Source organism: Chiloscyllium plagiosum, chromosome 4 (genome assembly GCF_004010195.1).
Source record: "Chiloscyllium plagiosum isolate BGI_BamShark_2017 chromosome 4, ASM401019v2, whole genome shotgun sequence".
Classification (NCBI taxonomy): Eukaryota; Metazoa; Chordata; class Chondrichthyes; order Orectolobiformes; family Hemiscylliidae; genus Chiloscyllium; species Chiloscyllium plagiosum.
Genome location: NC_057713.1, coordinates 54,009,776 through 54,024,086, shown reverse-complemented (window position 1 = coordinate 54,024,086; position 14,311 = coordinate 54,009,776). Strand labels below are relative to the sequence as shown.

The window sequence follows — 14,311 nt, the reverse complement described above, 5'->3', positions numbered from 1 at the left end:
TATACTTCATATTTTTGAGCAATGATTTTAAGACCAGGGAAGTTTTGGTCAACTTCTGTAAGGTACTGATTAGATCTCAGCTGAATGTTCTGGGTGCTACACCAAAGGAAGGATGTGAATGCATTAGAGAGTGCTGAAGAGGTTTATAAAAGTAATACCAGGAATTAGACACCAGTTTTGAGGAATGGTTCGAGAAATTGGGATTGCTTTCCTTGAAAAGGAAGTCACAAGAAAATTTGCTGCGAATGTTTAAAAGCATGACAGAGGTTAAAGAAAATCTATTCCTAATTTGAGCTCTGACACAAAGTTTTAACTCGTCTCTGACTACAGTGGAGGTGCCAGAGGACTGATGGACAGCTATCGTGGTTCCACTTTCCAAGAAGGGTGGCAAAGATGAACCGACCAGGGATTATAGATCAATGAGTCTCCCATCAATGGTAGGGAAACTACTGGAAAAATTCTGTGGGGAGAATCAATCTCCCCATGAGAGACAAGGTTTGATCAGAAATATTCAGCATAGCTTTGTCAGAGAAATTTAATTGCATTGTTGAGGAGGGGACTTGGGTTGTAGGTGAGGATAGTGCAGTTTATGGTGATTTCAACAAAGTCTTTGACAAAAAGGAGACTGATACAGAGTGTAAAAGCTTGTGGCATTTAGAGTAACTTGGCAATTTGTATCTAAATTGACTTAGTGGTGGTAACAGGCTGTTGTGTGACTGAAGATTGATGTCCAGTGACATACCACAAGAATTAGTATTGGGTTCCTTGTTGTTCATATCTACATACATTTCAAATATATAATTATATATATATTAATGATAATGAAGAAAACGTGAGAGGGAGGCAGTGTTAACTGAGTTTATAAATGACATGAAGATTGGCTGTCTGGTTGACAGTGAGGAAGAACGTCTTCGGTCACAAGATGAAATAGATGGATTGGTCAGATGGTTACATCAGTGGCAGAGGGAATTTAACCCAGATAAGCGTGAAGTAAATCGTCTGAAATATCATATAATCATAAAATCCCTACAGTGTGCAAATAGGCCATTTGGCCCAACTATTCCAACCTCCAAAGAGTATCACACCCAGACCCATTGCCCTATCCTATTATTCTACATTTCCCCTGATTAATGCACCTAGCCTATACATCCCTGAACACAATGGGCAATTCAGCATGGCCAATTCACCTAACCTGCACATGTTTGGATTCTGAGAGGAAACTGGAGCACCCGGAGAAAATCCACGCAGACATGGGAAGAATGTGCAAATATGATTCCAATTCAGTACAAAAATGCTCATTTCTGCTTTTAAGTGGGTTAGCTAAGATAAATAATCTGTAACTAAACTTATTTCAGCCCATTCTGGTGGTAGAATGGAGCCTGGCCCACTTAATCATGGGAGAAGCTCTGTCTTTGGCTCCAGGCAATTGTAAGCCTCCCCAGTTGTTTCGGAGAATGGAAGGGATTGACCTGGTAAATGGAGATGGGTTTTTAATGCTTCAGAAATTGATGAGTGTACTGGCAATCTCCCTGGGACTCTGAGTAAATGATATAGATTTGAGCCAATTGTAAATAGTGCCTGAAATTGTTTTTTTATGAAGCAGATGTTAAACCAAAAATAGAGGACCTTGATAAAGATATTGAAGTTCATCGCTATGCACAGAGCAGCTCTTCTGGATTCCCAGCCATACAAGTTGGTAATGGAATGGACAATGAAGAAGAGGAAGAAGAAGAGGAAATGTCTGAGTCAAACAGCCCACCTATTACATACATGCAGAAACATGTCCCAGAAGGATCCTGCACAACAGATGGTGAGTATCACTTTGTCTTCTAGAATTTAAGTACCAATATGAATAGGAGTGCCGATTGTGAATTTGTTCGTGAGTTTACAAAGGCTCCATCAGTACACAATCATTCTTCTAGCATGAAACAATGATATGAATGAGCTCTGAATGTGGTTTGAACTGATGTGTTGTGCACAGTATTATTGGTGCAAATCAGATCAAATCTATATGTCACATTTTGGTACCTATCAGCTGACCACACTTAGTCCTCACTGGCCCACCCCCAAACCCACTGACCTTTTCAACCATCCAACCATATCTCAATCCTCTATCACCCCGTAAACCCCAATCTCTTGGTTGATTCATCAACCCCCTTCAATCTCGCACCCAACCTGACCCAACCCAAGCTCATAAGCCAATTCTTCTCTTGACCAGGCCATCTTCCTCCTTATCACTTCTCTGTTTGTCCTATACATTCCATTACACTCTGTGCCCCCGATACTATATCACATCACGACCCACCTCGCAACCTGACATCCTACCCAATAGACTATTGCACACTTGCACTACCCACCCTTCCCATTTAGACCTATTTACTCATATATTCATCTGAACTCACAACAAAGTTTTGTGATGGGCAAACCTATTTACCAGTAGTGCTTTAAAAAATGTGTGCTATTTGTGTGTACTCCCACCATTGCCCCTGAAGATTTGTGTGCTTGGTGAGATGGGAATCGTTCCAAATCAGATTTGTAGCTCCAGTGACTTTTCTCACCCTCCAACATCCCTGTATCTATTTGCAGCTTTTTTATGTCCCACTATTCTTACTTTTTCACTTACTCAAATTTGGATACATTACGCTCCATTCCAACACCTTGACAAAGATTATAAATAGCTGAGCCTCAAGCACAGATTCTTACCATACCCCATTAGTTACAGCCTGCCAACTCAAAAGTGATCTGCTTCTGCTTGTGAAAATATTTCAAAACAGCTTGAATGCACTTAGAATTTAGTGTTAATTGCCAGTTATATATTGATAATCATAGTCCCTCAATTTTTTCTCTGATAGTCTATTTCACATCCTTTCTTGATCCACCCGTGAATTTGAGAATCTATTCTTGGCATCTTGTTCAAATGCTCCTTCTGCTGATTTTTTTAAAGTCACTCTCCTTTATGCTATAATTTTGTTTTGATATTTGCATTACTCCTGCTTTCTTCAACTATTCCAATCCTTTAAGTAAATAAAAGCTTTCGCACTCAAAGACCCGATGCGCAACTTCATTTTTCCCATGGTAATTCCTAAATAACCTCAATATTGTGGAAAATACAGTGAAAGAAAACTTAAAAATACAAAAGAAGAATCACAGGAGATGGTGGGGGGTGGGGGGTGCGGGGGTGATAATAAACGAGTATGTTGCTTTTGTGTTTACTGTGGAGAAGGATATGGAAGCTAGAGAACTGGGTGAAATAAATAAGGACGTCTTGAAAAGTGTCCATATTACAAAGGATGAGACGCTGGACGCCTTAAAATGCATACATGTGGATAAATCCTTAGGACCTGATCAGCTGTACCCTAGAACTTTGTAGGAAGATGGGCTCTTACTGAGATATTTGTATCCTCAGTAGCCACAGGTGAGATGCTGGAAGACTGGAAGATGGCTAATGTGGTGCCACTATTTAAGAAAGGTGGTAAGGAAAAGCTAGGAAACTACAGACAGGTGAGCCTGACATCAGTGGTGAGCAAATTGTTGGAGGAAATTCTGAGGTACATGCATTTGGAAAGGCAGGGACTGATTAGAGATAGTCAACATAACTTTGTGTGTGGGAAATAGTGTCTCACAAACTTGATTGAGTTTTTTGAAGAAGTGATGAAGAGGTTTGATGAAGGCAGAGTGATGGGCTTCAATAAGGCATTTGACAAGGTTCCTCATGGTGGACTGGTTAGCAAGGTTAGATCACATGGAATACAAGGAGAAATAGCCATATGGATATAGAACTGGCTTGAAGGTAGAAGATAGAGGATCGTGGTTAAGAGTTGCTTTTCACATTGGAGGATTGTGACCAGCAGTGTGCCATAAGGATTGATGCTGTGTCCACTGTTTTTCGTCTTTTACGTAAATGATTTAGATTTGAACATAGGAGATATGGTTAATAAGTTTGCAGATGACACCAAAATTGGAGGTGAAGTGAACAGCAAAGAAGGTTACCTCAGAGTTCAACAGGATCTTGATCAGGTGGGCCAATGGGCTGAGGAGTGGCAGATGAAGTTTAATTTAGATGAGTGTGAGGTGCTGCATTTTGGAAAGGCAAATCATGGCAGGACTTATACACTTAATTGTGAGGTCCTGGGTAGTGTTGCTGAACAATGGAACCTTGGACTGCAAGTTCTTAGTTCCTTGAAAGTGGAGTGGCGGGTACACAGGATAATGAAGAAAGCGTTTGTACGCTTGCCTTTATTGGCCAGTGCATTGAGTATAAGATTTAAGAGGTCATGTTGCAGCTGTACAGGACTTGGTTAGGCCACTTCTGAAATACTGCATTCAATTCTGGTCTCCCTGCTATAGGAAGGATGTTGTGAAACTTGAAAGGGTTCAGAAAGATTTATAAGGATGTTGCCAGGGTTGGAGGATTTGAGCTATAGGGGCAGGCTGAATAAGCTGGGGCTATTTTCCTTGGGGCGTAGGATGCTCAGGGGTGACCTTGTAAAGGTTTACAAAATCATGAGGGGCATGGATAGGGTGAATAGCCAAGGTCTTTTCCCAAGTGTAGGGGTATCCAAAACTAGCAGGCATAGATTTAGGGTGAGGGGGGAAAAATTTAAAAGGGACCTAAGGGGCAACGTTTTCAAGCAAAGAGTGGTGCGTGTATGGAATGAGCTGCCAGAGAAAGTGGTGGAGGCTGGTACAATTACAACATTTAAAAGGCACCTAGATGGGTACATGAATAGAATTGGTTTAGAGTGATATGTGCCAAATGCTGGCAAATAGGACTAGATTAATTTGGGATATCTGGTCAGCATGGACGTGTTGGACAAAAGGGGTTGTTTCCATGCTGTACAGCTCTATGACTTTATAACTCTAAGAAGAAACGTACAATGGATGCGAAGAAGTTGGAGAGAGGGAAAGAGTCCAGTGTTAGTCAGAAAAAAGAAACCATAATGAAGATGAAACAAAGACCTAAATAAAGATGGTGGAAAGCAAAAGTGAAGACGAGAGAAAGAGGATCATGGAAAATTTTAAAATAACAAATTTTAAAATAAAGGAACATAGAAGTAAAGGAGAAAATGAAATGAATTTTAGGAGAAGAAAAAGTTTAAAATTGTGAAGCTGAAAAGAGAAACAAAGGAGTGTGAACCATGAGAGAAAATAGAGACATTTTTGAAAAATCTACCATTGCTAAACTGAATGAATGTCAGAAACTCAAATTAACTTTGCGGTGCCCAGCCTGGTTGAGAACTGTTGAATCATATAACTTTGTTCAAATTTATCGGCAAAACTTGCAATTAACATGAGCCATGCTGATGGCCTTAATGTTCCTACTATAATTTTGCTGGCAGTTGTACCAACATGATGGTGTTAAACTTGTCTAAACACATCATTGTAATACGTGTGTTTGAATATGTATATTTGGAAACCATGCAAAGTTAACCTTGGAACAACTCTAAAAGGGCTTTTTCATCATAACCGTTGAATATATGTAATAAAGGACTTAAGTTAGGATTCAACCAATGTTTAAGAATTGCTACTTTTAATGTGCAATCATCAGAATACCCTATTTAGATTAGATTTAGATTACATTACAGTGTGGAAACAGGCCCTTCGGCCCAACAAGTCCACACCGTGTGATTTTGATTCAGCACCTCAGATTATTTTGTTAAAATTTGGGTGATCTTTGCTGTTTTTGACCTACATACGAGTGTGACTGAATCTTCCTGTCCCATGACTCAATGAGAGGGAATATTGGAGAACTGCACTATTTGTCATACACCTGATTCTTATTGTAGATAAAGAGTCTTAGCAAAGGAGGAAATGAAAGCAAGAACTGAAAGCTTCAGCAAGTGAAGTTAGAGATTCCTGAGGAAAAAGGAAATAAGTTTAGGAAAATCAGCCAAAGGCCAAGAAGATTTTTTTATCTTTTTTTTCATGTTTGTATCAATTTTATATCCAACATGATGTTTTGTAAGAAAAACAAGAAAAAAAAGACTGGATAAACTACAAAGCCTTACTCCCACATTAAAGGTGAGAAATACTCAAAAGTTCCACTCCATAACCAGGGCAGAAATGATTAACACGAGGGGTCATAGTTTTAAGCTGGTTGGAGGAAAGTATAGAGGGGATGTCAGAGGCAGGTTCTTTACACAGAGAGTTGTGAGAGCATGGAATGCGTTGCCAGCAGCAGTTGTGGAGGCAGGGTGATTGGGGACATTTAAGAGACTCCTGGACATGGATATGGTCACAGAAATTTTAGGGTGCATTCATGAGGATCAGTGGTCGGCACAACATTGTGGGCTGAAGGGCTTGTTCTGTGCTGTAATGTTCTATGTTCTATAATCAGCTGCTTTGTTTAGGAAAAAACAACCAAGCACCTAACATATTTAATACTGTCAACATGGAGGAAGTCACAGACTTCGCAGGACTGGTTGAAATGTTTAATCCTGTGTCTTCTAAAACAGAACGGTCAATGCCAGTGATATCTGAGACTTCAGCAATCTTTCTCACCAGTCAGACAATGGGCTAAAAATGTCCAACTTTAAAAGCACCTTAAGGGAGTTAAGCTAAATATGACTCCATATGAGCTAAACCAGTGTCCACAGATTCAGGACAGAGTTAAGAAGAAGGCATTATGTGATTTAAGCGTCCAGGATACTGTAAAAAGAGAGACTATCCCTTCCCGTTAGAAAGTGACTGCCTGATCCAGAAATCGAGCATACTACAAGGAAGAAATTATGTACTTCAACAGAGCAGCTGTCTTCCAGGACGGAAGTTTGGGAGATTAAGAATTCTTTAAATAAGGTCATAGACCACCACCAATGTCCTCTTGACAGCATTTCCAAGATATGTCAAGAAATCACAAGGTTTAAAACTGTTGGATGTTTTGAAAGAAAGGACATTCACAACTTTTAATGTGTGAAGAATATAATCTATTATCATTCTGTGTGTTTTTTGATTAGCTTACTTGACTGGTTGGCTGGTGTGCAACTCAGACTGATGCCAACAGGGTGGGCTCAGTTTCTGCACACGATGAGATTGCCATGAAGGACCCTGCCTCCCACCCTCTCCCCTTACCTGAGGAATGGTGACCCTCAGGTTAAACCACCACCAGTCATTTATCTGTGATGAATGTGCTATGTTATGGTCCAGTAAAACTATGACAACTTTACCTTTGTTTTATTATTGATTGATTTATCTAAGAAGAGGGGATCTGCTTTCATCTAATATGTTGTGAATATGCTTAAGACCTAATAGAATGAGAGAACTGAAGATGGACATGTGACTGAAGAATTATTTGTGTTTAGTTTAATTGTATAAATATGGGGAGAGAATTTAATGGTGCCTGGCTAATTAAAATAAAGCTATCTCATATAATTATGAACTTGAATTCTGTTTCAATGAAGTTATTGTTTGGAGTATAACATCATATGTAGAACAGGTCACATAAGGATGGCAGATTCATTTGATGAACCAGCTGGGTTTCCAACATTTGATAGTAATTCCATGGTAACTATTACTGAGATTTATTTTATATTCCAAATTTTATTAACTGAATTGAAATTTCACAGTGGCCTTGGTGGGATTTGAAACTTCTGCCCTGAGCATTATGCTGGGCCTCTGGATTAATAGCCATTACATTATTGTTAACCCGATAAGCACACAAATATATTAACACTAACACTTAAAGCTATTTCAAAGCAAAGTCGTCTTTTTCATTTCCTAAGGAACCTTTTAAAATATATTTGTTGATTTGTTTTGAAACATTGTTCAAATGAGTCACATCGTTTATCAATTAATATTGTTTTTTCTTTGATTTAGGTTTCTGCCAAGCTGGCAAAGACCTGCGTCTAGTATCACTCTCTACTGAACAAATTGACATTCCACCAGGGTTTGTGCTGGTAGGAGCCAAGTCTCCAAATCTCCCTGAGCACATTCTGATCTGCGCAGTAGATAAACGCTTTCTGCCAGATGACAATGGAAAGAATGCACTTTTAGGTGAGTATAACCTTATTTCTGACAGCAAGTTATTTGGTAGTGTGACAGCACATTTTTCAGTTATACAGCAGATTTCTTCTGAATGTGTGTTTGCATTTGTATAAATATCTACAAACAGGATGATGCCACAATCAGCCAGAGAGAGGCCAATGATTTAAAAATTTAGGCTGGTACCCAATTCTCATTTAAAGTAGTCCTTTAAATTTCCAAATAGGAGACTTGCCCCATTTCTTATGATCAAAGGGGCATGTCTGTCGGTGTTTTGGACTTTTGATGATAAACTTTCTGCTAATCTTTCACTGCTGGCACATCTATCAATGCAGAGAGCTCTCTATGAAAGCTAATGATCATCATGCCCACTCCTATGTTGCATTCAACCTATTTGAGTAAATAATAATGGAACTGTTTGAATGCAGGTGAAGAAATTGTAGAATTACCGCAGATTTAATGTTGAACGTGTTTCACATAGTATACTTGATTGTACTCTACTGCATAATTGGGGAATATTCCAATTATGGATCACATTGTAGCAAATTAAATACATTTTAGCTGAAGGGCATAATTTGTCATTAATAGAAAATTATTTTCCAATTAAGTCAGTCACTGTTCAATACCTTTTTACTGGTGATTCGATATACTGCTCTATATTTTCATATATTTGAATTATTATGTGGTGAATTGAGTCTTGTTCATTGTGTGTGGGTTGCATACTTTCCTTGGACACACTTGCCATAGGGAAGAACATTAAGTTCTGACCAGGCAGACTAAAGTTACACTGGAGAACCAACATCATTCTCAATTGGAACTTCTTAGACAGAATTTAACTGAGCTTGGAGTAAGCATGAAGTGGGCTGACAGAATTGGGTGGGAGTACTGCCTTGAATACTGGGATTCAAGAAACCTGGCCCTCATTAGGTTTGGGGCAGAGAGGAACCAGTATGTGAGTGCCACTTGCTGATGGCGGAATATTAGTTTGGCTCATCAATGAGCCACTCAACATCAGCTGATCTTGTGCCTCCAGAACCTGTTTGTAGCTTGGGAATTTAACAGGACCACCATCCTCCCAAAGCCAGCTCAGCAAGCCCCTTCTGGTCTGCTAGTCATCTCTCACAGATGGACACTTAGTGCTCACTCATTTACTCGCATTGGGAGGGAAAGGGCTGCTAAAAATCAGCCCCCTGTCCTTGACTCCACTCTCTTCTGCCAATACCCTCACATCTCACCTGTGTCCAGTGGATACAATGGTAATCCTTGGTCTGAGCCTTGAGGACATCACAAGAGGCATCCACCACTCCCCGTAATGCTGCTGACAATGGAAAACTTCCAGCCGCTGATCGGCAAGCTCTTTGGGGAATTTCTGCCCAGTTGTGCTTTATTTTGTGGAAGGTCCATGTTGACTAGAAAAATTCCTGAGGGAACATAACTAGCTTCTGATCTCGTCTTTGGATAGGATACAGGCCATTCAGGACTGATCTGAGGAGAAATTTCTTTACCCAGAGATCATGTGGAATTGTCTTCCACAGAAAAAGGTTGAGGCCAAAACATTGACTGTTTTCAAGAAGGAGTTAGATATGATTCTTAAGATTGAAGGTGTCAAAGGGTATAGGGTAAAAGCACGAACATCACGAGTTGGATGGTCAGGTGTGATCATCTTGAATGGTGGAGCAAGCTCAAAGGGCCAAATGGTTTATTCTTGCCCCCATTTTCTATGTTCTTTGTAGCTGAGAGTTGAACTACTAACTGCAGAATTCCTAATCTCTGAATTGCACTTTTAGCCTTGGTAGTTGTATGACTGGTCCAGTTAATGGTTACACTAGAATGTAGATAGTTGGGCATTCAGTGATGGAAATTCCATTGACTATCAAGGGATGGTGACGAGATTCTGTTTTGTTGGGAATAATTATTGTCTGGCATTGGTGTTGCACAAATCTCCGCACTTTCTCTGGTTCCTTATTTTGTAGTAATCAGGTTGATGTGAAGCACCACAGTTAGCCATATAAGCTATGGGGATTCTGAAAAGGTTCAAAACAAGCAGTGTTTTTCTTCCTGAAGCTTAAGTCATATCCATATAAGTCAGCATGCTCACAATCTGCTCTTACGTCTGTTCCTATGACGACAGGTTTCTCGGGGAACTGCATTGGCTGTGGAGAGAAAGGATTTCGGTATTTCACTGAGTTTTCCAATCACATCAACTTAAAGCTGACAACCCAGCCGAAGAAGCAGAAGCACTTAAAATATTACCTGGTCAAAAACTCTCAAGGTATTTTCTCCAAAGGACCATTGATTTGCTGGAAAGGTAATTATACTGAGTACAATTAGCTACTTGTCTTGTATTGAACAATGATTTTCAGATAGTTTTTTTGGATTTATTTTACTGCCTCTGAATAACTTGTCAGTTACTTTGTTGCTATCTTATATTATTCTGAATAAGCTGTACAGTAAAAATAGAATGGAAAAGATATACTTAAAGACTCCTTAATGACTCTTTAAAAAGTGAATTATTTAAACAATGGCACTTAGCAGAAAAATAAGGACCATCTCCCGCAAATATACAAGAAGATTTCTTCTGTTATTTGTAGCAAGTGGCAATGATATGAGAGGTAGCAAGTTATTTTTGAAACTATCTAAATTGCTTTGCCTTAGAGCCAGGTTCAAGTCCTACCTGCTCCAGAGGCATGTCATAATAACTCTGAACAGGTTGATTGCAAGATGTCCAAACTACTTTGAATTGTCTTTCATTGCAGTATCTGAGTCTTGAATTTTGAATTGTGTGGAGTTTTTCAGTTTATCCTACCTCTTAATAATGAAATGAAGGTTTGAATCCAGCCCAAAAGGATGAGCAAAATTGTCCATTCTTGAATGGCCGTAAAGATCCGAAGCAAAATGATACTGGCGTAAACTGTACTCCTGAAATTCAGCCAGAAATTTTGGATGTGGCTGACTAATTCTTCTTAGTGTTGTGTTGAAGAGGTGTCCATTCTTCTACTAACAGCTCGATGTAAATAAATGAGTTGGATTGGAATGAAGGTGCCTCGCCTAAATTCTTCTGTCATGTGAGAATGGACGTCATTATTTAAAAGGCACTGTTTGCCAAAATTAATTCATTAAAGGTGAAAATTGTTGAAGGGACACTACTGAACTTAGAGAGTTAGAGGAGACTTTTGACCTGACACTGAATGTACTGTATGTATTAATATTTATTTTTGCTGTTTCATTAATGTGATAAAGAACCTTTAGAGATATGTGTTGGAAAACGATCGAACTGGGTGTAGAAACTGACTCTGCTTCAGATTGTGTCCAGTGTGAGGCCTTGCTTTTATTTTAAAATGTATAGCACATGCATAGCCATGAAATGCCAGTAAGTCCGACACTGGATTTAAAAATAATAACACTTCCTTTGAAATGTTATTAGAGTGCCGGACTCGTCAGTCGTCTAGCAGTTATTCATCGGCACTACCCTCTACCAAGTCAGTTGCTGCAGTTGTGGGTGCGCCTTCTCCAAATATAGACACTGTGTCATCCAGTGGTTACGGCACTACTGTTGCTAGTTCTCAGACAGGTAGGTTTTTACAGTTGCTGAGTACATGGATTCAAAATCTGATGTGCAATGTGAAACATTTGAAATTATTAACTTGGTATATAAATGGTGTCATTTTCTCTACACCTTGACAATGTAGACATTGTGTTATCCCTGACACAACGTAAATGAAAGCAGTACTGTGTGAAATAATAAGCTGGATTTTTTTTCACACAAGGGGAAGGTTCCCTTTAAATGCATTGAAATCTGCACACTGTCTTGTCACAGTGGGTAGGACTTCCGCTTTTTGGGAATCTATTCCAATTTGCATGGGGAAATATTAATGATTTGGCACAACAGAGTGGCTTCTCATTGGGAACATGAGATTTGTATGTTTACAATATTCTTTCATCTCCTTTTCCTTGGGTTTCTGAGAAGGGAACAAACTAATCCACATCCAATCACTTCTACACTGCTTTCAAAGTGATCAGGAAGAACTTTGTCCAAGAATAAACGAAGCTAACTATATCCTTTTCAGTTATGTCCCTGCACGAAACTCGGTCTTCACTCAGCTTTTTCTGATAGTATTGTGGCTAAGATTAAAGTCTAATTTGTAAAAAAATCATTGGACAAACCTTGTATCTTCGTACAGTGGGGTCAAACTACCTGAAGAGCACTATTGTCTTTCCAGTTCTGTCTTCCATTCTCAGAAATACACTGGCTTATGTTGGAAAAAAGGTTGACAATTTCTGCATGGAACTGTAACTCAATGTCCATTCTTAGTGAGTTTACCTTAGAGATACACAGAGCAGCTATCGTGCCCAAATAGCACTTTTAGCCAAGATCAGCTCAGTCAATAGTGACCAAGAGGGAAATGGGAACTGATTTATTTTTCCCAGGTCAGTATGGTTCATTTCTAAAGTTAGAACTCTTCTTAACCCTAGTAGGAGTTCCTTTAACGTAGTGTAGCAGGGGCTCTGTTATTATGATCCTTGACAAAAGTTTATTGATATTTGATATTTACAGAATTGGGAAGAGAAACATTAACTAGCATGAAAGAGAGGTGGAGAGACAAAGAAATAACAGCATAGATAAAAGTAAAATTGTACCGTTATGTAGAATTGGTGGTGATATAAAATGTAATTGTGTGTGTTGTGTGAAAGGCACATTTTATTTAATTTTGTTTTATTTAAATATTGTTGTAGTAGAACTAGGTCCAGTCAACTTGGAGGGTTTGGTAAGTGTCTTGTCTGAAATAGCTGAATTTACTACAGTGTGAGCAACTTGCGACTGCAAATTATTTCGACAAAGTTCTGCATTATATTAGCTATTATACTTATCAGCAGACATCTGAATAAGCTGTTTATTTTCTATAGTTACTTAATCATCAATTCACTGGCATAGTGACTAAAAATATCCCAAATCATATTAATTTTTTTTTAAACTACAGCTGCAAGTTTATTAGAAATGTTTTATTTTCTTACGTTTCTTCTAATACTTCAGTCACTTAAGTTTTTGTGATTTGGTGTTATTGAAGGCACAGATCATGATCATAAATTTAAGTGGCATAAGCAGATTAATGATAAAAAAAGGCTGCATTATCAAGTTGGGGCCCTGAATGTTACAAGTATTCAACTTTATAAAACTCTTAGCTGTACTGTGAGATAATTAAAGTTGTTTAAAATATAATGCTTCATACATTACAGAGTCAACATTTAATCTGTGTCCAGTATCATCTGCTGCCAATTACCCAGGATGCCAGGACCTGTCCAGGAATGGCAACATAGCAAAACCTCTGGCTGTCACCATGCAACACCTTGGGAAACCTCCAGTAACAGGTTAGTTTTTTTCCCCCTGTTTCTCTGTTGTTCTATAACTGTGGAATTTCTTTTAGGAAAATTTGCTAAGATACACCATCTTGCTTGCTATTAGGACCCTAACATTGCTGGTTTTGGACTGGCATGGGGAGGGGAAGGGAGGGTTTCTGAAATCTATTGAAGATCACTCATTCAGTTTAACTTGTCTTTTTGCGAATGTAGGTAATCTTAAATCACTTGGCACTTCCTCAAATAGTTGACTTAAATTCCGGCTTATATGTTTGGATTTAGTCACACAATAATCTTTCATGTATTTGTTCATTGAAATCATGATGATCACTGCTTAGCTGAAGTTTTTGTTTTGTCTTGTAATTCTTTGATCTGTTTTCTTTGTTGCTGCATTACCACTGGAATGAAATGAAGGCATTTATTATTTACTCTTTCTTCTCCACTCTCAGCCTTTCCTTCTTCATATAAACTGCTGATTTTAAAACTCCAGGCATGACATCTTCTTATCTCTACTTATTCATTTACTCCATTTTCTCTTCAATTGTTTTCAGACATGGTGGTACGTTAAGCTATAGAATAAATGTTATAGGCTGTATTTCCTGCGTAGAGCCGTGATCAATGAGAGTGCCTGATTGGCAAAGCTCCCAATTTTCTCCAATTTAAATGTATTCCCTATATTCCCTATAAATAAACATCGTAATTGGTCAAACCCCTTCATCTGGCTTTCTCAGTAACAAGATAGATCCCAGCAGTTCAGGAAAGATATAAAGGATTCAGAAAGGGTGCACAGAAGCTTCATTGTAATGTTACCAGGGATGAGGAGTTATTTGAAAAGTTGTTCTGCTTGGAACAGAGAAAGTTAAGAGGTGACTTATTAGAGGAAGTTGATGAGAGATTTTGGTCGAATACTTAGTGAAATACTACTTCTGCTGATAACTGGATGAATATCATCAATTTTATGTCACAGGAAAATGATCCA

The 14,311-nt window shown here is 38.7% G+C and overlaps 1 protein-coding gene across 4 annotated transcripts in view; it reads left to right on the top strand.

Annotated features, from left to right (window-relative positions):
* Positions 1 to 14,311, top strand: part of greb1l (GREB1 like retinoic acid receptor coactivator) — a 348,765-nt gene that overhangs the window by 225,863 nt on the left and 108,591 nt on the right. For 3 of the 4 annotated variants that reach the window (XM_043688240.1, XM_043688237.1, XM_043688238.1), the window contains 5 exons: positions 1,601 to 1,810; positions 7,813 to 7,989; positions 10,109 to 10,285; positions 11,402 to 11,548; positions 13,213 to 13,344. In XM_043688240.1, coding sequence (XP_043544175.1) covers positions 1,601 to 1,810; positions 7,813 to 7,989; positions 10,109 to 10,285; positions 11,402 to 11,548; positions 13,213 to 13,344 — 843 coding nt within the window. The remainder of the gene's footprint in view (positions 1 to 1,600; positions 1,811 to 7,812; positions 7,990 to 10,108; positions 10,286 to 11,401; positions 11,549 to 13,212; positions 13,345 to 14,311) is intronic. The other variant, XM_043688239.1, reaches the window with a different exon arrangement.